Here is a 26,787-nt window from a genome sequence, read left to right as displayed (position 1 = left end):
AAAAGTACACACCTAATATCGACTTTTGAGACGATTGGTTTGCGAATGGTTGCAGGTATTCAGGGGAACTTACCTTGATACTTCGCATCTGATGAAGTTTAATTTTCCTGTGTACCAAGTTATACTCTTCCTCTTTTTATTCCCCATCCCATCCTCAATGTTCATATCATAGAAAAAGACTTGATCTGTTGATGATTAGTTGCAAGTTGCCTTGTATATCATTAAAGTGTAACTTTTACAGGAATGAATAAAGACTGTAACTTCCTTTTGTTCTGCTTATCGCTCAAGATCAGAAACAAAGCCTTGTAAGGACGTCATTGTAGTGCTTGATATTTACAATTTGACCTGATTCATAACGTTGAAGGCATCTACACATGAATTTACAGCAAGAACAAGTTGACATGAGCTAGAGGATGATCAGATGTGTCGATCATCCATACCAGATCATATGTTGCTCTGTATGTATCTTTACAATTGTATTCTCATGCTGGGGATGCTCAGGTGTTCTTCTCTAGAGCCGATAGTGCTGGTGTCAGATAATTATTAGCTTTGTCCGGCAAATGGGCAACCTGCAGAAGAATATGCATATAGTACAATCAAAGTGGTTGGCCTATACTTAAAAAGGTGTTTTCCTTTTTGAAATAGAGGGACTACAAATCGAGTTTCCTTGGTCCTTACCAGCTCATAGAGTTCCTTCCCTTGATCAGCCACATATTCGTAACATACCTGGACAATTGAAAAAATCACTTTAGCATTTCCTCACTTGAAAGTACTACAATGACAGACATGGCTACTCACATCAAAGCTTTTGTTCCTTGCAGTTGAATCATGCAATGCCTTCACACAGATATCAGCTACATCAGCACAGCTGATCCCCTAAATTCAGAGATGGTAGTTGAGATTAGAATGCTGATTTTAATTATTAGCCAAAACTTGGTCTTTTCTCTATACTAAAAGTTCAGTCTCACCTGAGAGATTCTATTTCCCTGATCAAATATGAGAGCACGTTGGCCACCAGGTTCTTCCTGCATATGCTAAACATTAGTAAGTAGTCTTGGTTTACAGCACATTGGAACAAAAACTCAATGCTGAAGTATGCCAATTCGGATTTGCCACATAAACGACGAAATATGCTTTAAACACAAGCTGGATGTGCATTTTTGTGTATTGCAATCATGCAATACCACAATACATTCATATCAGAATCCACTATCATTAATAAGCACATCCTCTTTTTCTTTTCTTTTTTTTGGAATAAAAAATAAGCAAAATAAGGTGTAGAAACAGAAAGCACTTACTCTTGAAACTGAGTTGTTAAGTGCTTTTATTACTTCAGTAATTTAGTACCTCATTCCTCATTTCTAACTTAGCAAAAACTTGCAATATAAACCTCAAGTGCAGCTAACATGCGAAAAGGATTCAGGATGTTAAATTTTACTGTACTTAAGTCATGATTACAATATTACGCAAACCCCTAGATAAGCCGATAAAAGTTATTATTTTAGCATAAGAACTCCACCTTTAGGGGGCCAGGTCGAATAATTGTGTATCCAACCCCTGATCTTCGCAATGAATCTTCCCCAGCCTGGGGAAATTTAACAATAATAGCATTAGCAATTTGAAATATGTAAACATGAAAAGATCCTTCTAGCAGTCAAATGGGAATAACAAAAGGTAACAACCCTCTTAGCTTTAAGAACTTGCTCCCTTCTGTTAGGTTCTATTCCTGATCCGGTACATGAAACTAGAATGAAGTCAGTTTCTTGACCAGCCTGTCAAGATGTAAGAGAAATATTTATCCTCTAAATAATTATATTTGAAGACCACTTAAATAAATTTCATACATTTCTGGAAATGCACACGTTGTTCCTTCTCATTTTTCAGACTTTAAACACAGTTTCATAATCTTCAACAACAGCTCTTAATGAGGATGCAATTGTGACATATCATGGTTACTGATGAATATAAGTTATCTCAATATGATATCGTTGTCAGACATTATGAAAGGTTTGAGAGAGAGACAGACCATCTTAACACATAATAACTCAAAAATATAACACAGTTGACAGAGAAAGCAGCATCAATACAAATGAAAGGCTTACAGGTAAAGCTTTGATGTACTCCAGTATAAGCTTAAAGCTTCTGGGGTCTTGCTTCTCTCCCGGACGTGCTTCAACAGCTTTCTGTGCCCAAATAATGTGTGGATTTATCAAGAATATGTATAAATTCATTTGATCAAAATAAGAGAAGAAAAGAAGAATATGACGTGGTTTTATTCGTAGATTTTAATAAGAGATGACAATCAGACTATTTCAACACTAGACCAAAAAAAAAAAGTTGAGATCAGTATGACAGAAAATTCAATGCAAGTAGAAAATAAATAAATTTAAAAGATTCTCAATGCCCTTTTTCTGTATTGATTATGATCTTCATGTTTCGTTTAGAAAAATCAATCAAGTACACCAAGGGCAGAACAGAAAATCAATATACTTTTTGATCTAACAATCAGGAATCTGACCAACCTGTCTTCTAGGCTCAAAACGTATTGTTAATGTATGTACAAGGAATGGATCCAGTGGTGGATCTTCTGGTTTCACCGGCCTGAAGGATGAAAATGGTACCCTGACCTGCCAGATTCATATATCAAGATTTAGGGAGATTAAATTGTGAAAATTATCCATTTAACACAAAAGGCATAGTTACAAAGAAAAAAGAGCACTTACCCTACAAAATCCTGCTTTTGTGTTAAATCTTGCAAAATATAGCTTACTTTGAGATGTATCTGCTGAAGGGCCGGCTTCCAGAATTAATATATAAGCTCTTCCATTCCCACCAACAGAAAGAACTAGACCTTCATACCTGTACATTACGATATTTTTTTTATAGAAGACTTAAGACGCCTTTGAAGTTCAGTAATCATGTTTGATATTGTTCCAGAGTTCTGTTACTAACTTACTATACTAGCTTCTTTGGGCCTAGATTCATTATTCGAGAATGCAACCACAGCATACCTGTCAAGAGTGCGGCCCAAAGGAAGTGAAAGCTTTGTTGACAGCTCAACATACCCTCCCCTAGTGAAAACATATCCTAGAATGGAGCAAAACAGAAGATTCCAGAGGCTTAGTATCTGTATGCAGTTGAATAGTTATGATACAGAATCTATGTTGGGTACCAAAACCCACAAGAGCTTGGTTACCTGAGAAAACCGCATCTCCAGTAAAGGTGAATTCAAATTTAGCATCCATGCCTCCATCATACTTAGAAGCAACCACGTCCTGGAAATAAGTCCCTTTATAAACTTCCCATCCGTTTACTGACTCTGGATTCTTGAACTTAGCAAGCGTAAGCTTGCTCTTACTACTTTTTCCTGCTCGTAATTGCGCAAGTTTGTTGTTATAGTCCTGCAATTCATAAACACATCAGCTTGAGCTTCACAAACCACTCCCTAAGGCCAATTCACATCACCAGCTGACAATGTGATGCAAAAAAATAACCAACCTAACCGTAATAGTCACACATAAAGCTCCAATCTTTATAGAGTAAAAGCATTACAAGGAAATGGGGTTAGACCTGAAATGCTTTGGTGAGGTTGTAGACTCCTCTATTATCAACCCTGTAGAGGTCTCCACTAATAGTAGACCTTGCAGTAGCACAGTATATGATCTTGTTGCAACCCTGTACGGCGGCTCTTAGACTATCCGGCTCACCCACATCCCCAATCACAATCTCCACCGACCTCGGCAACATCTCCACCACTTCCTGATCCGCCTTCCTCACCAGAGCCTAGTTTCATCATTTTCCAGAACACCAAACTTCGTCACTCAAACAAAACTGAAAACCAAATAAGTTAGTGACCAAAACAAAAACAAACATCAGACCTTAACAGTGTAGCCTCTGAGCATGAGCTTCCGGACAACTATCCGGCCGATCTTAGACGTAGCTCCGACGACCAAAACGGTGGTGTTTTGAGCTCCGGGAATAATAAACTCACACATGGGACCTTCTTTAATGAGAAGGGCATCAAGGGCGTCTCTTTCATCCGGTAAGCTAGTCCTTGAGATCTGTCCAAGTCCAGAAAACTTGCGCCACACTTCATCAAAAAGCTGACGTGATCTCCGGCCAAGCCCAACGGGGTTGACGTCTTCCAGCTCCAGCCTCCTCTGCTGCTTCTGCTTCTGCTCTTTCTCCGTCAGCACTTCACTAACAACCTCACTCTTCTCCTCATCAGAAGAATTACTACTGCTGCCAATTGTTTTGGTCTTGGTATTGGTCTTCTTGCTTCCACCACTTTCCGGCTCCGGCGAGGAATCCCCCGTGGCTCTAGGAATCAGGGAAGAAGACCGATTCCTGGTGGTGATTGTCAAGTTCTGGCAACTGGGTTTTGGGATTGGCAGTGAAATGGATCTCCATGATGTCTGACTGCACCAATGGTAATGATTAGGAGTGTTGCTCAAGCTGTTGCTACTGATGGCTGTAGTGGCAGTAGTCATGGTGATACTAACGCCAAGAACCAAACCAAACTGAACAAAGCAGTTCAGTATATTCTGTCTGCGATTTTGGATAATTGAGTTTTCTTAATGAATAAATGTAAATTAGGAAAGCAAAAGATGAATGGTGGGTGCAGTTCAGACATCCAAGTCATAGAGAGGGATGGAGATCTTTCTTCCAGCGCATACCACATCCACAAGGACACAATTTGAGGTTTGAAACAAGTGAGGGTCCCTGAGAAGAAACAAGCCACGTAGTGCTTCACTTTTCCTTTCATTTCTAGAACGACTGCCATGTAGATAGATACAAGGCCACAATTGGTTTGGAGTTGTGCAAATCAGATTCACCATACTTACAAGGAAAAGAGGGAGAGAAACAAGAGGCTTTGCAGCCAGTTGATATGGAAATACTGTGGACTATATATATTAACATATGAGAACAATGTCAATGAGAACTAACTGAGAGACGGTACTTATTCCTTAAATTAACACAAAGCTACAGAGGGGGAGGGAAGCGGAAAAACATTGACCTGAAGCTAGCCTTCCCCCCACCCCCACATTTCTTTGTAAGACATGATATAGTACATATGCCGAATGGCATTTGATAAACTACAAGAAGACAGAATTAAAGAATCACTGAACTTTGCCAGACAGAGGAACGTCTCACTTCAACAGGGCATTGTTGTCAGCTGTTTTGAAAAGGGCAAGCTCGAGTTGATCTTTGTTGCATGTCTTCTCTTGGGGACTATTTAAGTCATGGAGATGAGAACCAAATAATTGTTCCCTAAAAAGTGAGTATAAACCGATATGCTGTTTGGAAAATGCTCCCCTTTAGTCTTCTATGAGTGCTTCTTCAAGTGTCCCCTCCTCCAAGTAGTTTAGGAAGTAGCAGAAAATTGTTCTTCCTCCAAGACTTTTCAATCTTTTATTTACAATCTTATTACCCAGAATTGTTTATCTCGGCAGCTCTCTGTCTCATCATCTCCATCACAGCAGCTCGTCGCCTTGAATCAGACTGTTGCTGCAGCCTCCTCAGATGTTCTTTTAGATCTCTGAGAAAACATACATCCTTCATTACAATCTATTCTATAATAGGAGAGATTGTCCAAAAGAGGCAACTGTAAGATTCAAGATGAAAAAAAGCATTGACAAACCTGCAACGAGGTACATGGCACTCTGATACTTTGCATGCTCGAGCATGAAGTTGCAGGAGGTACCACATTTTTTTACAAAGAACACAACCTCCAGATGCACGAACTTTACACTGAATTCCATGGCGGAAAAGTCCCTTGACCTTGCGGCAATTGGGATACATACATTGGGCAGAACGACATTGTGAGGCATGAACCAGAAGATCAAGCATTCTCCGAAGCTGCAAAAAGTAAAAGATATAATAAATGTTAGTTACAATATCTTGACCACTCAAGGATACTTCCTAACCTTTCCCAAGAAAATCTGTCCATGTTCAGACTAATTAATCAGCAAAAAGCTATTTAATAAATAATAATTAATTAAATCTGGAAAGGTATAAATAAAGACCGAGGATAGCATGTTCTCAAGAATTTTTTCTGCCGGAATGGTTTCACTGAGAACTACAACTATATGCACTTGCTCTTTCCCCTCAAAAAGTTTTTGTTCTCACAGAAACCACAAATGCAAAAGAGATTCATTGATCCTAACTATAAGTGTCCTCCACATTTCAGAGGGGAAAAAATATTTTATTTGAGTACCACTTTGACCAGTTCCACTAATACGTTACAATTAATCACGCTAATATATATAATATATATATATATGAAGTACCTGTACAACTCGCATTTGCCGAGCTTCCTTATTCTGTGCATCACGCTCAGCAATGGATGGATGATTTGTCAATTTATGATGATGATCCACACCACCATCCTTCTGATAACAACTATTGCATACATCATATTCAGGGCAAACTTCACAACGCCAGCCTTGACCTGCTTCAATGTCAAGATGACATATATTGCATGTTGTCACAAATGCAGGAGCAGTTGGATTATGGAGATGGTAGAGGACCATCATAGAGGAATGTTTGGCCCTCCGTAAAGTATCATACTGATAATGATTTCCTTGACAAAGACTCAGAAACGCCTGTCTGGTGTCAAAGAATTCACTCTCAAGGATCTCATCTCTGTCCTTTGTATCCACTGGTACATCAATGATGTCAAACTGCAGTACAAAATCACAGCAGAATTGAGCATCGGGAATGGATGAAATAAAGACGATTTTTCACAAGAAAATCATATGAACAATTCACATACAGGACGAAAATCATGTTTATCTCTCATATTCATAGGATGTCTGTCTCTATCTTCCCGTTTCTGCTCTGTTTCATAACACCTGGGAATGATGTAAGTGGAACAAAATCAAGACAAGTTAAATAACATATCACATCTTCAACGGGAGTGTAAAAGCAGAAGAAATTATATTATAAAAAAAGGTTATGTATCAAGCATGCTGTAAATGTGAAGTCCATCCAACCATGATCTCGGTAATCACTAATCAGTAATACCAGGACCTGAACTATTCTTCAACAAACTTTCACTTTTACTGCACTGATTTTGCAGAGAAAAGAACCCACTACAATGATGGCTGGGAAGTATAAACTATAAACAACAACCTAAGAAAAGAAGATTGTAAACACTACTCAACTCATAAATGAGAAGAAAGAAGCAGTGTAATAGGAAACATTCACTAATATAAATATCAAACAACAATGCAAGATTCAAAATTCTTACTTATCACATAGCTGAAAATATCTGCATTGGTTACAAGCCCAACGTTTTCCAGAAACCATTAGCACACAGCAGTGAGAGCACGCGTGCTGCAAATGAACCATGATGAAATCTTCCTTCATCGGGCTTATAGTTTCACCAAGCTGGGAAACGAACACACATATCAGCAAAAGGAAAAAAAACAGACAACAGCCAAGTTAAATTGAACAGGAGGGACACTAGTTCTAGTAAAATCACTTTGAAGGAAAAAAAGAAAATAATTAATCTAGTATAATCTATTGGCAGTCCAGACTTGTTAGATGTTAAAACTCTGAGTAACATTAACTAATATCGAGAACCACAAAGAGTCAAACAACTTATTGAGTTTGAGAATATGAAGTAATTACTTTGTGCATTAGGAGCAGGTCCTTTGACGCGTTACCAGAGAGATCAGTCTGCCCAGATGCTTTAAGAGCCCTTTTTGTTATAGTCTTTTTGGTGGATCCCTTCTTATTCTGTTTTCTCCCATCCTCATCTTGACGCATTTGAAAAATGAGATCCTCAGCAGCACCAGGCCAATAGTCACCATCAAAGTACGGCAGCCTAGCAGCAGTAACCTTAGCCTTGCCTTCACCATTACTTACAAAGAAATGATCGTATAAATTAGTGAGCTCAACGACAATACTTTCCTTAGAGGCTTTCCTAAGCATTGCCAAATACCTGAACCAAAACAGGGAGGAAACAAGAAAAAAAAATATGAGACCAGATATCTGAAGCCAACTCTGAATACAATTCACTCAACTCAGCAGACCAACCATTCACGGAGCTTATCAGATTTTGGTGTTTTCTGAATTTCCGGATGACAGTATAAAATATAATCTTCACCCTTCAATGGAGGACATGCCCAAATGTAGCAGCTTGTAAACCCTCGTAGTTTGCAATATTCAAGGTATCCAATCTGGGAATGGAATCAAATTATTAGGCCAATAATCCAAAATGAATTTAATAAGATAAAGATTGCAAAGAGATAATGTAGAAAAATCAGAAAACCCTTGAAACTCACAAGAATTTCATGGTAAACAAAAGTACGGAGAGCTTCTCCAGTTACTGCCTTAACCTCAGGCCTGAAATACTTAACAGAATCCAAATACGATAGATATACACGACGCTGATTTGGAAATTGACATTCAGCTCCAAATTCTTGAACATACATGCCGAATAAGCATACTTCTACACCTTCAATTTTCTGGAACAGTAGCACAACCTAGAGGAGAAGAATTTTGTTAGCATACTACAACCAAACCTATAGGATTGTTGTCTTTCCGATATATTTCTAGAGGTATGTTACAACTATGTTCGTTGATTTTCTGGAGAGTATATTATAACCAGTATAGTTTAATTCAGTTTCAGTCAAAGCTTGGATATCTTCTGGACCTTGGATTTATATGGGAACTCTGTAGGATAATTGTCTTCTTGGAATATTTCCAGAAACCGCTGTTTCACTTCCAATTTTTTGTCGACAGATGAAACAACCCTTATAACAAGTGATTCTGCTCCAGGAACCTAGTAACAACAGTTCAAAAAGAATTAGCCAATCACTACATCCAGGCAGAAGGAACAGAAACAGAAGCAGTCCATGCAGAAAAGATATAATCAACACAGAGATAGAAATGAAATCAATCTTTATAAGTTATTACGACCAGCCACTTATTTGGTAAGTTTCCATCTATAACGGGGAAAAGTTTTGGCTAGTTCAGAGCTACTAAACATTAGTACACTACTTCTCTTTTTTTCTTTAAGGAATGTTATTATTGATTTATTTTAACAAAAAAAACCTTTTTACTGATTATTTGCGGTAGATTTAAGCCAGAAGAAAAACAATTCAAGCATCATATATTGATACACCCCCATAAGCATTTTGGATAACACAATATGGTATCTCACCTCATCATAACTTTTCCCCTGCTGTCTTGCCCTCTCTTGTCTTTCCACCTTTAGTTTCTTAAATAGCCGTTGCTCTATGTGGTCGCTGAGTATTGTCCTCGGTAAGTCTTTGGCTCCCAAAACAGCACTCTGTGGTAATGGTTTACGCTCTCCCCTTTCAACCTCTTTTATATAGCAATTAGGGCAAGTGTACTCAGCTTGCCCACCATCATTTCTTCGGCCATTGAACAAAGCACAGATTTGATGCTGCCAAGCTTCACATTTGTCACATTGGACCCACTGTAACAAATTTAGACATAGAAAATATAAGAATAACCATCTTGAATCAGACTATAGAACCAACAAAAACAAAAAGAGTTGCAGAAAACACATACCCATTCTTCTGTTTCCTCATCATTTTTCTTCTTCTCTAGCCTTGCCTTTGGAATGGCAGTCCCATCAACAACTATTGTATCTCCACGAGCATCATTATAGCATGGAATGCAGAAATAATGCCGTGTATCACCAGCCCCCATTGTATAGTACATAGAATTGCGCTTTATACGAGCACCACAAGGTGTGCAATACATAGGCGGTGGTTCAAATGTAAGCTTCTCTACTGCACACAACTGACAGGAGTTCTCACTCATTGAATGCTCCATTGCTTGATTCTTCTCTGCCTTTGCTTTGCTCTGTGAAAAACAAAAAGTAAAAAGAAAATAAAAATCAGCAACTGATGGAGTTTCAAACAAATAATATAAGTTCTCAGAAATTGAACCTGCAACAATGGCAATAACAAGAGCACTGTCAGAGACATAATTAAATTAATAAGAGCACTTCCCAACTCCAATTTCGTAAAATAAAAACGATTTAGTTGTCCTTCCATCAAAGTTGTTAAACATTTTATTACAGAATAAAAGCATAAGCTCAAATGCCTGCCACTACATCCCTTTGAAATAAGCTGCACCTCCACAAGTTGGGATCTAGTGTTAATGAGGGAGGATAGAAAATAAAACAATTGTTGGAATCACCCTGGGTCTACGTTTTTTTCCAATTCAATGCGACACCATAGTTCTCCAACCCCAAACCCAAAAGTTAACAGCAGGGGAAAAACACCAATATAATTTGATCAACTGGTTGATAAGAAAAACCACGTACATAAAAAAGAACAATCTAAAAGATTGCTATGCACAGGAAACACCAAAACAAAGACAGGCAAGGGGTCACGCACGAGTAAAAGAACTTTAAGGTAGATTATTTGCCAGAACTCCCCCAAAAGTAAGAAGCATGCATAAATTTTTTACAGGAGACCTTGACAAGAGGAAGGAAGTGCTAGAAAATTGATTAGGGTAATTTGTGCACCTAATCCTCCACTACCTGGTGCCAGTTTCTTCTATAAATCAATTTCACATGCTTCACCAAATTAAACATGTTCTCTATTGATGTTTCAATTGCCAGCTTAATCACATCTGTGTACAATAATGAAACAAACAATCATAAAGTAGTACGTGAGAAAGAGTACAAACCTGGCCAACCCACTGTCTGAGACCCGTAATGTGTGCATTAACTTGCTCCGGTGTAAACAATTCCGTCAACGATACACCCTTTATTTTAGGCTTCCCGGATTTGGTTCCAGCTGGGTTTTCCACAGTCTGCATAGCATTTTCTTGCTTAGCTGGATCAGTTTCTTTCTCAAGTTTGATACTTTCTTGCTTAGCTAAACCAGGAGGATCATTATAAGGGGCAGGCACACCATCCTGTCTTTGTTTGCAGTTCTCCTCAAGACTATCTTTCATCTCATCAAGATTCCCTTGTCCAGAACTTATAGGACCTTCCATTCTCACTTCCGTGAACTCAGATTTAATTGGCATAGAAATTTCACTTTGTTGGTAATCCTGAATCTGTATATCCTGGGATAGATGGGGTTCTTTAATCGCAGAATTTGTTACTGCATTACTCACAGGATCAGGAACAACAGATTGAGAGGACTGCTCTATCTTCAAGCGTTTAATAGATGGTTGTGGATCTTCAGATGTTTCACTAATTGAGGGCGTCTTAGACATCAATCTAGTGGAAGAGTCAACACTTTCAAAGGCTTTAGAAGATCCATTTATTGTTTTCTGCACACCAGATTCAGGAACAAGACGGATCTGCTCATTATGTGTCTGAATATAATTCCTGACAGCAGGACAAACCGGGCAAGCTGAATCCACACAACTCTTGTGATGGTTAACCAACTTCTTGGTGCGAAGACAGTTATGATCAGGGCATTGCAAGTCAGTGCATTGACCAATATGTTTCAACAATTTTTGCGCTGCTAAACAACGAAATTCTTTGCATTTCCCTTCAGGAGAAGGGCATTTACGAGCATGTCTCAAGAACAAAAGCCATTTCTGTTGATTTCTGAACCGAATATCATTTTGGGAATGAGATGTGCTTCTAGTAGCAACAGTTTGGCTACTGTTAGGTCCTTCTGAAGAAAGATTATTACACTGCGCTTCATCTTGCCCAGATATTCTCTGATGAAAATTTTCTTGGACATTCTGCTCCTGTGACATGTGAACCTGCCGGTTACTCCCATCTTGCAATTGAGAACGCCATTGACCCTGAAGTGCTGATTCTGATTGAGCTCCAACAGAAAGAGAACTGAAATCATTTCGAGTCTCTGCAATCAATTGGTGAGCATGCAACATTTGTTGCATTTGCTGAGACGTTTGGGACAACGAAGAGGAGACATCATGCTGACCAGATGAGTTATGCTGAGCATTTCTCAAGCGATCTTCAGCAGACTGCTGCTGGTATTGATTATGCATCTCCGACATTTGGAACTGTTCTGTTTGTGAGTGCATAACTTCATTATCACGCTTTGCTTGACTGCTTAGATCAGATGTCATTGGAGACTGAACAAAAGCATCACTACTTGACAAATGCTGGGCTTGCTGATTCTGCTGCTTCTGTTGTCTTTGATGGTGAGCTAACTGCTGCTGCTGAAATTGCTGGTGCTGATGAGACTGAAGCACGTTGTCTCTTGAAGAATTCTGGAAACTCATCTTTTCTGATTGATCAGGTTGAGGCTTCACGTGGACACTTTGTTGTTGGCCATGCATATTGGACTGATTACTTATAAGTGGAGAGCTGGTCTTGGATATAGGTGTCATACTAACTGAATTCATATTATGAGGATTCATCATTGACCCAACAGAAGCTGCTCCATCATAGTAATTTCCAGACCCAAAAGAATCAGCATTGTTTATGCTGTAGCCATCACCTGCATATAAACCGTTCATTGGTCAAATAAGTACTATGTTTTGGTAAAGTTCTCAACTACTGAGTAACGTAGAACCTGCAATTTTATAGATATATGGTGGAATCATGTTCTCTGGATAAATAGTTAAATACTATACACGTGCACACACAAACACACACACGGAATGAAACAGGAAAGAAAGCATACCTTGCGTTACAGGCCACTGATGTGGATCAAAGTGTTGCTGTAAGGGTTTGGAGGAATTGGCATAAGCTGAGGAAGTGTTCAAATAGCTATCAGAAATGCCAGTTTCATTAACAATTGGTAAATTGTTTGCAATCATTCCCATTCCACCATTTATAGCCCCATTTGACACCCCATATGATTTCTGCGGCAAGCCCGACCTCATTACACTAGCCCCTTGGCTTCCAAGGTTGTGAAGCATACGGCTGTTTTGACCACCAAGATGCTGTTTTTGCAATTGTGGCTGAGTTGCCATTTTAGAATCAACAGTAGAGAACCCACCACTGTTGTTAGAGGATTCCAAATTCATGTAAGACTGATTACTATTGTTGTTAAACCCAGGAGTAGGAATCATTTGGCTTGCAATTCTTTGTGCACCCATTGACGACAAGTTTCCTCCAGAGCCAATGGAGAAATTGACAGGAGATTGCCGATATCCGTTAGACATAGAACCTACAAAAGAAGATTTAATCACAGTAGTTTGAAGATTGACTTAATCAGGGGGGAAATGATCAAATTAAGTTTACCATCAGCTCTACTGAACGAACCATGTAAGCCACCACCTGGCAACATGTTTCCTGTGCTGACTGGTGTGGACGATATGCTAGTAGTTCCACCAGTATTAATCATCGAAGCATCCATGGAAGAAGTAACCATCATATTTGAGTTCCCACTATGTGACATGCCAGGGGTTGGTATCATTGTACCAACAGGAGAGGCATTATTAACAAGCTGTGGATACTGTTGGCTCTGATTGGTCTGAGGTGCACGCTTGATCAAATTATGCAAACGGCTCTCTAAAGTGTCCAGGTTCATATAATCTTCCTGAGATAGTTAAAAAAATTCAAGGGCATAAGAAAACACAGACAAGAAGCTATCATAAGTTTCTTTTGCCTAACCAAAACAAACTTTCTAACAAGCAGGGATCACTCATTCTCCAAAAAAAAAAAACAGGGAACACGTAGGATGAGAACAATTTAAAAATACTCAAACAGCCGACCTAAAGAATTATTTCTGAACATGGCTCTATACCAATAAATAGTCTAAATGGGAAGTGACTAGAACATATAAGAAAAAAGAAAATGAAGAAACCTTGGTGACAGCTGATCTAAACAAACCCTCCTCCAAGCGTTTGACAATATCCCTAAACTTCCTTTCATTCATTGGCTGTGGAAGTTGGCGCTGCTGTATAACATGACAGCTGGAAAAGAGGATGGTAACATCAGTACTAATCTAAATTTTACTTAAACATTAAAAGCAGAATCCAACCAAGGAAAAAGAAGAATGAGGAACAGTATAAAACATGCTAAGAAAGAGTCCAAAATGTAGATATAAATATAACATAATAACAATTACAGAAAAATAAAAGGCACATTAAATGAGAAACCAAAGTAAATAATCTTACATCTTCTCCTGCATAAAATGGCGTGCTCTCATAAGCTCAGGATCCATATTGGACATACCACGAGGAGGCCCGCCTACATTTTGCATTTGGGAAGGAACATTTCCGTTATGTTGGGGTTGCACAGGCAACTGAGAACCTGCCTGATTGGGCACCTGCCCAGATATTTGTCCCGACATATGTGCCTGTGCGTTCATCTTCTTTATCCTTCACGATGCTGACTCTAAGTATCAAGTACCACATCACTTAGAAAGAAAACCTTTATAATTGCCCCGCCTACACATCTTTAGCTACCATAGACACCCTCCATACTGTAAACACAGTCGCAAACGAGCATATCACACAACTCAATCAACTAAAACACAGAGCACTTCTCTATTTGTAACATAACAGCAAAAACGAAACGAACACAATACAGATATCAATAAAAAACCAGTGACATTGCAACTGAATACATAAAGTTTAGTCCTTCACTATTAAATCTTCAGCATTGCAAGTGATCGAAAAACACATTGACACGTGACTAATTACTATACCAAGAACAAAACTTTACAATCAGTATTGAATCCATTACACTCATTTGCAACTTCCACCAGCTCAATAAACACAATGAGATACTCAATTTTGAATCAATCAGCAAAATCAAACAGATTGGGGGCAAACGATCGTAATCAGAACCAACACAATCAAAAGGGCTAATAAAGTAATTTCAATGCTCAGCTAATTCCCAATTCGATTCCAATAAGTAACCCAAAAACATTGAATCAAATCGAATCACCAGAAAACCCTAGAAAATGCAAACGAACCTGAAATCAATCGATGCAGCGATCGGAGCTCGGAATTGATAGAGGGCTTCGAAAACCCACGACGGCAATCAGCTACGGCGATCGGCGATTGCAGAAATTACAGAGGCAAAGGGAATGAAGAGGTGGGATGGTACCGTATCGGAAAATGGCCTCTTCGCCACAATAACGCACGTGCGGAATTGACACGAAGCAGAGAGAGTCTGAAATCGAAGAGAGAAGAAATAGGAAGAAGAATGAAAGATGGGTCCGAGAAGAAGAGGGTCAGAATTGTTTCCGACTTTGGGTTTTTGGGGCTTCTTCAAATCTCTATTGGCTCAATTTGGGGATTAATCGGAAAGAATACTGTAATTGGGAAAATTATTATTATTTTTTTTATCTGTTTATAATTTTAATTTTGGGTTTTATTTACTAAGCAGTAAGCAAAAATTTAATTGGAAAAAAATGGATTAATACACGCACAGTGACGACAAGAGGACGCAGATAGATCTTATGAGGTGATTCTTCCTTAGTCCACTGTCCGCACCATGTAACATGCCTATCAATTTACCAATATGCCCCTGATTATATCGAAAATTTTGTTTTATTTCACTGAAGTAACATATTTCCGTCACTTGTTTTTTGTTGAAAAAAAATAGTTTTGAAAAAAAAAATACATCAAATTTACAAATAAACGACAAGAGAGATTGCAAACTCGCATAAAATCTCATAAATACGCAGATTTTCTTCATTCGGTTACATATAATTAAAAACATTTTAAAAATTTAAGGTAATAAAAAAATATAACTAAACCTTTAAGTGCGCAAATAAGCTCTTCTAGTTAGGAGTGCAACCTTGTCTGCATCAAATGGGAGAGCAAGAGCAGCATCAGGAGAAGGGGAAACTAGAGTAGAGGTGGCTCCATGGCTCCATGTGACCAACTATTTATACTGAAGTTTGGATGCAATGTACATTTATTTTTTATGGAAGAAAAAATGAAAAATTAAATGTAATAAAACTCAAAGGGCAAGTCTTGGTAGGAATTGAAAATGGTATATTTTTTTGAAAATTGTGGTCAGATTTCCCTCATTATTACATTTATTCAATTTTTCTACTTTTATAAGATTTCTATATAGTCTAGATTCAAATTGAACAGTAGTTCGGCTTAGTTAAATTTACAAGAACTTGTCGTAAGTTCTAGCTTTAATAAAGCGCTAGGGGATAACGAATGCATCTTTTCAAACGAAAAACTTCTAAAATAACTATCAAGTATTACTAAAGAGTATCAATTGAGAATTGACAGTATGATCAAACTGCACCTTAACCCAATGCCTTCTTTACGTACTCGAGTTTCTTTTAAATTGTGACACGTTTGCTTACCTAGATTTGATTATGGAATGATGCAATTAACACGACCTCATATGAGAATGAAAGTAGGATAATCATAACCTCCGATGACTACAACTTTTGCATATTCCATAAAATATATGATCAGCTAATCCATCAATGCGCTCACAGAGTATTGCAATGACTTCCTTTTTGTGTGTTGTGGAGCAAGATTTGGAGTCTACCCACAATGCTTCATGCTATTTATGGATAAACAAGGTATATCATGTACCGAAAAATGTACGGAAAAATTTCCTTGGTGATTAACAACTGTCGTTATATTTGGACCCAAAAACATAAGCACATTCATATTTCAATTAGCAAGAACTTTGGTAATGTAGGAATCGAAGTCTGAATTGAAGCATAAACAATTAGAAGTCCTGCGTGGTCCATCGCTGAGCTTACCTAGATTGTTAAACAATCTAAGCAACAAATCTTCGTTTTGAGTAGACAGAAAATGCGGTGATGATTGGAATATGAGGTCTCTATGTGTGGAGTAGCATATGGAAACCTCACATTCCAATCATATTTGAATTCCCTCAACCAATCATCAGAATAAATAAAAACATCAGTAAATACCAAACAAGTGTCTCCGCCATCCCGAATAGAAAACACAAGTATAGGTGACATTCGGTTCAAACAGTTCGGTTTTGGGCTTAAACTGTAAACCGAACTGAAATTAAACTTCGGTTCGGTTCAGTTCGGTTCACGGTTCTCTAATATGCCAAACTGAAAACCGAACCGAACAGTTCGGTTCGGTTCGTTTTTTTTTAATTTGGATTTTTTTTAATTCTAGTTTTAAAATATTGTCGATCGACACCAATAAATGTGATCGATATATATATTTAGAGACCATGTAAAAATTTCATCCATTTTGAACATGGTTTGACCGTCCGTACTAACGGTTAACCAAAAAAGTGGTGTTTTCACATAATAAAACCTCATTAACCGGGGCTTTGTCAAATGAGTTTCCTTGTTGCGACAACGCATGATCGATGACAAAAATTATGTGATTTCAAATATGTAAATAAATTTTCTCATTCGCATCTTGGTAATGGGTCCTCCCTTAGGGTATATTAGTATTGTTTTTGGTTTACCGGAAATTCCGATGGTCAAATGAGGTCCGAATTGGATGAAATTTTAAAATGATCACTAAATATATATACTGATCACATCGGATGATGTCGATCAATTCCGAGAAGTTTCCTTCATATAGTCGCTTCATAATGTGGTAGTTTTATTATAACCCTAATATAAAGGTTATGATGCATTAGTGGACACTTCGGCGATCGACAACTCCAGTCCAGTTCGAAATATGGTCGATCGACACCAGTAGATGTGATCGGTATATATATTTAGGGAACCCGTAAAAATTTCGTCCGTTTTGAACATGGTTTGACCGTCCATACCAACAGTAAACCAAAAAACAGACGTTTTCACATAATAAAAACCACACACGATAGGTAAGAAAAGTTAGATGATTTCAGATATGCAAATGGTTTAATTTTGGCGTTCGCATATTTTTAATAGGTCATTCCTTATGGCATATTAGTGGTATTTTCGATTTACCGAAAATTCCGACAGTCAAACAAGATCCAAATTGAATGAAATTTTTATATGGTCACTAAATATATATACCAATCATATCGGCTAGTTTCGATCAATCCCGAGAAGTTTCCTTCATATAGCCGTTTTATAATGCGATAGTTTTATTTTAAACCTAATATAAAAGGTTATGATACATTAGTTGACACTTAGGTAATCACAAACTCTAGTTCAAAATATGGTCGATCGACACCAGCATATGTGATCTGTATATATATTTAGGGACCCCGTAAAAATTTTGTTCGTTTTGGACATAGTTTGACCGTTCGAACCAACGGTCAACTAAAAAAGAGGCGTTTTGACATATTAAAATCCTCATTGACCGGGGTTTTGCCAAATGGGTTTCTTTGGTGCGGCCGCACACAATTGGTGATAAAAATTAGGTGATTTCAGATATGCAAACGACTTTTTGTGTTTGTATTTTGGTAATGGGTCTTCCCTTATGACATATTAGTATTGTTTTCGGTTTACCGGAAATTCCAACGGTTAAACGAGGTCCGAATTTGATGAATTTTTTACAGGGTCACTATATATATATATATATATCAATCATATCGACTGTTGTCGATCGATCCCGGGAAATTTCCTTCATATAGTTGCTTCATATTGAGGCGGATTTAGTAATTACACATCCGCTTATATATATATATATGTTTGTTTTAGCAAACTTATTTGAAACATACATATATGGGCATACATATAAAACATAGATGATTATATATATATATAACACTACAAAAGAGAAACATATAATTATATATAAATATAAACCTAAAATCACATTAATCAAATCACTTGTTCTTTGTTACCTCTTATTTAGTTGTTTTAGGTTCATATTTGTCATTTGTATGTTTAGGTAGAGTAATGCCGATGATGATAGTTTTGATGATGAAATTGTGTGAAGTGTTAGAAATCCTTATTGAGCTATGATTCCTTACTCGACTAGGATTCTACTTTACTATTTTTATTCTTTGTTATTCCTTATTTGTCGATTATTTTCAGGAAAGAAAAATCCTATATGGATAAGGAGTAGTGGAGCCGTGATGCATTCTTATTTGGACAAAGAGATCAAATCCGAGTTGGATAAGGAGAGAAGAGAGGCCGGTGTAGCATTTCCTAATTCAACATGGAGAGTTGCCGTGCAACCCTTAGTTGTCTCTCATTTGGTAATATAAACGTAAAACGACATTATTTTATGAATAATTCAGTTTTTCGGTCCGGTTCGGTTTCTTATGTGCCCAAACCGGTTCGATTTTCTAAAATTTCAGTTCTATTTGTGTTCTATTCGGTTTTTTTCAGTTTCAATCCGGTTTTTTCGGTTCGGTTTTCAATTTTTCAGTCTTAAGTGCCACCCCTACCGCCAAGACTTGATGATGACTAGATTAGTCTTTTCTCCTGTAAAACTCAAGTAAGTACATTTGCCCTTAGAGATATCAGATAATATAAAGTCGAGGACCGAGAACTTCGATCACTAATAACTTTTAGTGTAGGAATATATATATTTTTCTTTCTGAACGTAAGGTAACCTGTTTTAATATGACAGTGCATCATAGTGCCCACCAGCAGATGGTCAAAGAGAGGAAACTCCATATATATGTACTACTCCTATAAAGGTGTGTAGTTGTAGGCTTGTAGTGGACTGGTGAGGTGAAATTACATAACAAGATTTGATTAGAAGTTGTCTAACCTTTGTATAACTTTATCTATGTTTATAAACAAATATGCAAAATAAGACAATCCAGGTTATTCAAAGACTGGCAGTGCAACTTTGAAGTTTCAGATTTATAAACCAGCGAGCAGATTTCTCGTTTGCATTATTTTCAGGCCGGTTGTCAAATGTGCGAGATTTTTCCTTTTGCTTTAGTGCTCATCACTTCTTTCTCATAGCTAAAGCATACCACCTTTTAAGGTTTTCAGTAAGTTGACCTTTAAGAGTGATGATTTTATATTTACTTGAACATGGCAGCCACAATTGGTGGCAATTTCAAATTTCGTGACATTTGCTAATCCTAATGTATCCACGTCTTTCTCAAGGGAAGTCTTGGAATGAAGTGAGTTTTATGTTGAATAGAAGGTCCCTTTGTTTCATCTTACTAGGTGTGGAACTTCTTCTAGTCGCTGGATATTAGCTTGTTTACTGCTATTTGATTGATAAGCAAGCATACTTGATGCTTTTTTACAAAACCCATGAGCATCATTAACATCCGGCTGCCCATGATGTAAATTAATGGCTGCTCGCAAATTTTTCCCAATTCAAATGAATTATTTTCTCTTTTGTTGTTGTTTTTTTATTTATTAGATGTGCTATCAGATATATTATAACAATGTTATCAACACAAAATATCAAACTTCTCATCAGAAAAAAAATCCTCTTAGAGCTAACCTATAGAAGAAATAGTATTAACAAAAGCATTAAAGAAAAATATAAGAAAAAAAAAGACAAAAGACATTGTTGTCTACAAAATAGCAAAACTATAGACTAGCTACAGATGGGCATGTAGAGATGTTGGATTGGTAATGAGTGAGGTCAAGTAGAGATGGTTGTAGCGGCTGGGTGCTGTCAAACTCTCAAACTACATAAAAGCTTTCAACCCAACCTATGCTTTCGGCTTCTGCTCCATGTAAAACCTCCAAATAGCCTCTACTTCCTCCGGTTGATGATATTCATGAACATTAGTCACGGCTCGGGTAGTTCAATTAAGCTGTCTCTTATCGCATTGCTATGTTCCTCTCGAGTAGTTAATGTCCTCCAACGAACAACTGAGCAATGATCGTTCCCATAAAAGTACAAAAGGCTGTATCAGAATCCTTAATAGAATAATTGTTCATCATCTCAAACACCTTCTTCTCAGACACATTGCCTTGAATCAAGAGAGTGAGAGGGAGTCAATGAGAGAGTGAGGTGTTGTTTCATAGAGAGGCGAGAGACAGTTGATGAGAGAGTCAAGTGTGCTTTTGGTTAATGAGAAAATAAAATAATTAGATATGTTAGTTGGAAATTATACAATTGAAAATGATGACATGATATGTGCCACATATGATGTCACGTTATTTGGTATCACTTTTTTGTAAAAAAAATTGGTGCATGTAGCACTAAATACAAAAATACGAATAACAAAATTGCCTCAGAGTAATACACTCCGATTGGGAACAATACGTTTTTTCATCGATGCATCACACAGAGAACTAAGAGACCATGTTTTGTGGTCCTCAGAAGTCAGAATGCAATTCAACGAGACTGGTTCCACATACCAATTGCATATCATGAACAAGCTTCACCGGTTGTTATCATAAGGGACATACATTACTCGACCCAGAGGTCCTAGTGGAAACTCGATCTCCACCATATTTTGGTCCCTCGTTGAGACTAGTTTTGAGCTCGAAATGGATGCTATAGTCGGTCTTGTTAATCTAATCCATAGGGGGTGTCATGTTTCTGTGTTTCAATCTTTTACAACATCGTAATGCTTGTGTTTAGATGAGTTAAATGCTAATAGCAATATGCTCCACCTTGGGGATCCTTTCTATCAATTCTCATCGCCACCATGGCCAACAATCCCATAGTGGATCTTACTGATTAAGCCCTTTGGGCTATTGTTTGGCAGTTTCTTTCTCCGTTCAAACGCAAAAACATTTGGTAGTTTTGTTTCAGAAGATTTAGGAAACTAGACAATGAGGCTGAGAGCACCTGCACCCAAATGGCTGTTCTAATAGAGAATACAGAGACACGTTACGTTTATACCAAATGAATCGATAATGAGCTTTACATGGAAAAAAAACATTGGGAAATACAATTCAGCATTACACCAACCCTTCGTTCATCCACAATTACCCCTAAATCATCAAATCTCCAATAAAAGTTCCAAGACAACCACTGATCCCATCCACACCGACATCCAGGCACAAGCAAAGGTTAGTTCAAGAGTTCAACTTAGGCATAAGCAAAGGATGGTTCAACCGCTCAATAATCCTAGGTCACTCAGGATTTTCCAAATAGTTAATCTGCACCCCTTTCCAATTCTGTCACAGCAGGGGTAGAAAGTTCAATTATATGTTGTTGGTCGAGGTTTAGGAGGTATGTAATATGAACTCCCCAAGTCAATTGGAGTGTGCATCAGCGGGTTCCATCTATCAAATATTAATCGGCCCCCTCGGCCAATTCTTCCGCGGAATTTAAGAGGTGCTGTGGATGCTCCAGATTTAGTTGAAGTATCTGATGGTGGTACAATGCCTGCAGCTGCCAACTTTTCTGGAACTAGAGGTTTTGTAAATAACAGAACTGGCTCAAGGGGATCCTACATGAAGCCCATGCAAACAAATTATTCACTAACAAACATTCTGACGGATAAAAGCAAACTTAAGTAACAATACAACTCCCTGATGGTAACCATGCTACAATATCTACATGGTAGCTATTGCAGTCATGACAATCGGAACTATCAGCTGTGACTAAAAGATATATCTAACAGCATCATCAGGAAATAAGAACAGAAGAATAATATGAAAGATCTGTCCGAAGATAAACAATGTACCATTTTATGAAGCCACCCTTGTGGTGCATGCCGACGCCTAAATTCTTGCTTCATGGTTCCTGTCGGAACCATGATTAAATTGGGGTCCTGTAAAGGTGGATTAGGCATTGCACAAGGTCGTGTACGGGGCCGACTGTTTTCAAAGTCATCTGAATCAATAAGTTCATCCTCACTGGAAACAAACTTTGAAGACATTGGCGGAAAGCCAGGAAGGATTAAACTATCTTCGAGGAGCACAGTCTCATGCTGAAAATACACAAGAAAGCCATACAGAGACAAAGATAAAAAGAATCGTCAACAGATCTAATGCTAAACATTTCTAGTTTACCATAATTTTCTCTCATCTTTTGGGTGGGGTACATCTCTACATTTTTTATATTTATTTTTCCATCTTCTGGCTGGGGTAGGGGTTTCACTGTCAAGACAAAACAGAAAATTAACAGAGGAACCAAAAAGAGATACCTTGTACTTCATTTGGTTTACTTGAAGCTCAACTTCAGCCTCCATGACTGCTCTCTTTTTTTCTTCTCTCTGCAATACACATAAGCAATAAGCAGTAATGAAGACAAAGTTCATCACTTTTAACACTACTCAGTTCACATTTCAATAACAGCACCTTGATTAAAGCCTCCACAATGGTCTTGGCTTGTTCCAGGTTGCGCCTAACCTGAGAACAGTCAATATAAGTAGCATTGTCATTATGACTATCAGATATAGGCAGTTAATATCCATATAATATATTGCTTAGGAACTTCATTCTAACTTCACCATTCGCATTTTGGCTATTATATTGCATGTATACATTATTGATTTTATGTATATATGCGTGTGTACACATTATTTAGATCTACAAAGATGCACCTGGGGTAAAAAAAAAAAAGATGGATGCAATCATGAGGTGCCTTACTCAGATGGAAGTTCTGTGCATTAGCTTTCACAATCAACCCCCATATAACTGAGGCAATAAATATCAACAAAAAGACAAACACTGGTCTCTGAACCAAAAAGATTCATCAAAGGACTATTGGTCAAGAAATGGGAGTTGGAATCAAACGCTACCCTATATTGTCAGGTTTGTTGGTCACCATCATCCCACCCTGAATTATCTACATGTTATCACAATCCTTCTTCCATGACAATAAATGCATTTTTCTCTGCCTTGGGATGATAGAATGGCAAATATATATATATATATATATATATATATATATATATATATATATTTAAGAAATGGCTAATTTTCAAAAAGGACCCTTTTGTTCTGGAAGTTTTATATCGTGGGATCTGTGAGGTTGGTTTCTTATTATAGCAACCTCAGATCTGTCTTTAGTGATACAGGAAGAATCGCCTCAAAACCTAAAAATATTTCAAGACACAGGAGAAAAATATGGATAACAAACTGACCATGTCCTCATGCTCAAGATCTAAGAACTAAACTATTTGAGCACCCAAACACTCATACCATGCCCATCCTTAAGGCCAAAGTAAGAAGAAGAATCAGAAAAGAAGAAGATATTGAAAAAGCAGACTAACCTGGCGAAGCTTTTCAAATGATTGCACATTGTTTTCCCTTCTTTGCATCTGAAAACAAGATCAGTACTAAGCAAAACTAAACTGTTTTCAGAATAACTAACAGACTCTTCACCCAAGGAAAAAGTAACAAAAAAACATGTTTGCCACGTACCCTTCTTGTGTGCAGTCTGTGGGTTTTCTCCCTCGGCCTAAAGACATTATATGGGTTGGTATCATTAACCGGTGGGGGTGGCTGCACATAAAGTAGGTGAGAATCAAGATGCTAATAGCTAATTTATACAATCAAGTGGCTAATTATTTCATGCAGGTTTATCTGCAAGCACACACAGCCATGTAGGTATCAACTCTTTGCTACATGAGCTAAACTTGAACAAAGGTTCCAATTTCCTCCCAACATAGTTGTATAGACTACTAGAAACATAACAACTAGCATTTAGTCACTGCATAAATTACCCACCTAGCTCCCTAGTCCCTTAAGTATTCTTTTGTCAGATACCCATGCTGCCAGCACAATATCATCTGAACTACTAAATAATCAAAGGCAGCAGGACAAAAGAAAGCTATCTGTGGCAGATCAAACTTGGCTCTTGACAGCTAGATGATCAAGATCAATCACTTTTGCGGTGCACTATATATCTAACTAGATGATCATGATAACTTTATGACAAAATATATCACTTTTCTATATATGGTGCAGCATCTATCCATAGAATGTGACAATAAGCATAGATTTAAGTCAGTACACTAACCTGCAGCCGACGCAAAATAGGCTTCTGCCATCTTTCACGCTGCCAAAATTAAATGAAAAGAATCTAAGTGAAAGCACAATTGTTGACAAAATTTGTAGTAAAACTCAGTTTAGAGTTTAGAGTCTATGACAACTATGGAAAATTACCAACTGGTTTTCCTTTTGGGGTAATATATCCACAGTTGGTCTTAGACTCTAAACTCAATGTAGAATATATTACAAAAATGGTAGTCCGGAAGAGGATGGTAGCTGTAAGAAAGCATCAGGGTAATTTATGTACCTTGTCTTTCCAATACTCATAAACTGACCGGATTACAGCATATCTGAGGGGACCTTGTAAAGCCTATGACCAAAGAAGAAGAACAAAGCACCAAAGGTGATTCAATTGGATTGCAGATTGAAAAATAAGCATCAAAACACAGATGGATAGATCTCTGAATACCAAAAGAAAAATTAATGGAACTGCTTGAGAAGAAAAAAAAGAGAGGCTTCCGTAAACAGGGGAATAGCAAGTTTGCCACTTCTAAGGAAAACAAGACTAGGTACATCAAGCCTCATTTAAGACCTAACTAGAAAACTAGTTTGACAAGTATAATCAAGATGCAGCCACGGAATCAACAACACTATCCAGCATTGACAACGCTAATCAAAGTCGTCAAGTAAAAAAGAGAGAGAGAGAAGTTAAAACGCACATCACCTCAGTTACGACATCCAGTTGTAGAAGCACAGGGATTGGTGAAGCAAGAGTAGGAGTTATAACTCCTGCCCTCTCCCGAGCCTTGTGATCCAAAACCTCCAACTTGAATATAAGAGTCTCAAGCCTGGTGCACACACATTGACAATAACACAAATACATTTCAATAAATGAACTAACTCTCTCACTCCTACTGCTACACTGGATTTACTTAATGTGCAAAACATGCAATGTGATATGCATTATAGTGAGTCGGTTTGGTGTTTGCTTACTTTTCAGCAGCGAGAATATCGTCATCGCCGTTGAACTCCTCAAGCCAGTCCTCGTCCTCATTGTCCAAATCATACTCCACAAACTCGCCGAGCTCGGCCCGGGCTGCAAAACAACACAAGACAACACACACAAAAAAACAAGTCAGCACCACTCGAAAATGGCAAGCTAAAATCCATCAGGGCATTGTTGCTGTGAAGTAAAGAGGCTACCTCCTCTAGCTCGGAGGTAAGAATTGGGCTGAGCAAAAGTGCGAGAGTAGTCTCGCTCATAAGTATCAACAACGACGAACTGAGGAGTTGGGATTTCAGGGGCTAGCTTCTTGGCCGGAGGGGGGTGGACCTCGATTTCGGTGGCGGAGGAGTCGACGGCGGAGAGACGGAAGAGCTGAGAGTTGCGGGTGGAGGACGGGGTTTCATCGTCTTCGAAGTCCTTGAAAGACTTGACGACGGGGAGCCTCTTGTGGATATCGAGCGGGCGTGGCCGGAATGAAAGCCTACTCATCTCTTCTTCTGTTCATACCGCAGAAGACTCGCTTTCAATTTTGAATTTTGCCCCCAAATTAAGCCGGTTAGGGTTTCTGAATTTTGAATTTGGGAAATTGGGGTTTGGGGATTTCGAATTGGGAGTTGGGGTTTTGGATATGAGTGGGTGGGGGAGAGAGAGAATTAGAAGCAGAATCAGTGAAGCCCTAATGTGGGAGTGTGGGAGAGACAGAGAGCAGAGAGGAGTAGGGTCCAGGTTGTGTTGGAAGGCCCAAAGTAGTACTTTCACATTTAATTCACCCTAAATCCTTTTCTTTATTTATTTATATATTTTTATACTTTCATTTTCTGGTGGTGGTATGTGAATCACCCTTTGGAACTTGGGACCTTTTTGAGACCCTGGCTCTCCTGTGCATGCTTCTATCAATGCTGTGTTATGCGTGGGGCCATACATGTATGCAATACGTACACGTATAACATACGTCCCGTAAGTAACTCTTTCTGATAACCTTTTCTAACAAAGTTTAAGATGAAATTTGAGGCAGCATTGTAACTAGCCTCTTCACCTGTGCATTCTTAGGGGGAAATCGACGTATGCATGTCTATATAAACCGCTTCTGTGCTACAAAATTGCACACAGCTAATGTGTGCTGCTTACACATCAAAAGCCTCGGTGTGGTTATTTACAAGTTGTGATCAGGAAATGATA

General features: G+C 38.1%; 3 protein-coding genes across 4 annotated transcripts; all 3 read right to left on the bottom strand.

Annotated features, from left to right (window-relative positions):
* Positions 1-192: 192 nt before the first annotated feature.
* Positions 193-4,535, bottom strand: LOC126799289 (protein HIGH CHLOROPHYLL FLUORESCENCE PHENOTYPE 173, chloroplastic). The gene is made up of 13 exons (XM_050526460.1): positions 3,879-4,535; positions 3,571-3,783; positions 3,197-3,401; positions 3,012-3,087; positions 2,724-2,859; positions 2,523-2,627; positions 2,103-2,183; positions 1,683-1,772; positions 1,520-1,585; positions 969-1,025; positions 799-876; positions 679-726; positions 193-569 (listed from the first exon to the last, which is right to left on the bottom strand). Exons 1-13 carry the CDS (start codon positions 4,488-4,490, stop codon positions 498-500), a joined length of 1,839 nt encoding a protein of 612 aa, XP_050382417.1. The 5' UTR covers positions 4,491-4,535; the 3' UTR covers positions 193-497.
* A 352-nt stretch (positions 4,536-4,887) lies between these two features.
* LOC126799285 (histone acetyltransferase HAC1-like) lies at positions 4,888-15,167 on the bottom strand. Of its 2 annotated transcripts, none has more exons than XM_050526455.1 (17): positions 14,850-15,167; positions 14,047-14,354; positions 13,734-13,842; positions 13,169-13,466; positions 12,606-13,094; positions 10,678-12,419; positions 9,547-9,843; positions 9,173-9,451; positions 8,663-8,791; positions 8,292-8,492; positions 8,044-8,186; positions 7,636-7,948; positions 7,253-7,392; positions 6,776-6,854; positions 6,291-6,683; positions 5,642-5,859; positions 4,888-5,539 (listed from the first exon to the last, which is right to left on the bottom strand). In XM_050526455.1, exons 2-17 carry the CDS (start codon positions 14,238-14,240, stop codon positions 5,428-5,430), a joined length of 5,136 nt encoding a protein of 1,711 aa, XP_050382412.1. In that variant the 5' UTR covers positions 14,241-14,354; positions 14,850-15,167; the 3' UTR covers positions 4,888-5,427. The 2 variants fall into 2 exon arrangements, with proteins under 2 accessions (XP_050382412.1, XP_050382413.1); XM_050526456.1 differs by having other exon boundaries at positions 13,190-13,466.
* A 6,303-nt stretch (positions 15,168-21,470) lies between these two features.
* LOC126799290 (uncharacterized) lies at positions 21,471-26,331 on the bottom strand. Its single transcript, XM_050526461.1, has 11 exons — positions 25,806-26,331; positions 25,596-25,698; positions 25,327-25,450; positions 24,910-24,972; positions 24,631-24,669; positions 24,033-24,113; positions 23,882-23,929; positions 22,965-23,015; positions 22,811-22,879; positions 22,349-22,594; positions 21,471-22,111 (listed from the first exon to the last, which is right to left on the bottom strand). Exons 1-11 carry the CDS (start codon positions 26,095-26,097, stop codon positions 21,860-21,862), a joined length of 1,368 nt encoding a protein of 455 aa, XP_050382418.1. The 5' UTR covers positions 26,098-26,331; the 3' UTR covers positions 21,471-21,859.
* Positions 26,332-26,787: the final 456 nt, after the last annotated feature.

This window comes from Argentina anserina, chromosome 6 (genome assembly GCF_933775445.1).
Source record: "Argentina anserina chromosome 6, drPotAnse1.1, whole genome shotgun sequence".
In the NCBI taxonomy this organism is placed as follows: Eukaryota; Viridiplantae; Streptophyta; class Magnoliopsida; order Rosales; family Rosaceae; genus Argentina; species Argentina anserina.
This window is presented reverse-complemented; position numbering and strand designations above follow the sequence as displayed.

Excerpts from the sequence above, each read along its gene's own strand:
- LOC126799290 (XM_050526461.1), bottom strand. The coding sequence starts at position 26,097 with ATGAGTAGGCTTTCATTCCGGCCACGCCCGCTCGATATCCACAAGAGG. Across the intron at positions 25,451-25,595 it reads GATATTCTCGCTGCTGAAAA|GCTTGAGACTCTTATATTCA; the intron begins GTAAGCAAACAC and ends TGTGTGCACCAG. Across the intron at positions 24,973-25,326 it reads AACTGGATGTCGTAACTGAG|GCTTTACAAGGTCCCCTCAG; the intron begins GTGATGTGCGTT and ends CTTTGGTCATAG.
- LOC126799289 (XM_050526460.1), bottom strand. The coding sequence starts at position 4,490 with ATGACTACTGCCACTACAGCCATCAGTAGCAACAGCTTGAGCAACACT. Across the intron at positions 2,184-2,522 it reads GTTTTGAGCCTAGAAGACAG|AAAGCTGTTGAAGCACGTCC; the intron begins GTTGGTCAGATT and ends ATTTGGGCACAG. Across the intron at positions 570-678 it reads GGAAGGAACTCTATGAGCTG|GTTGCCCATTTGCCGGACAA; the intron begins GTAAGGACCAAG and ends ATTCTTCTGCAG.
- LOC126799285 (XM_050526455.1), bottom strand. The coding sequence starts at position 14,240 with ATGAACGCACAGGCACATATGTCGGGACAAATATCTGGGCAGGTGCCC. Across the intron at positions 9,844-10,677 it reads TCAGACAGTGGGTTGGCCAG|AGCAAAGCAAAGGCAGAGAA; the intron begins GTTTGTACTCTT and ends TGTTTTTCACAG. Across the intron at positions 7,949-8,043 it reads TCTGATAAGCTCCGTGAATG|GTATTTGGCAATGCTTAGGA; the intron begins GTTGGTCTGCTG and ends GTTTTGGTTCAG.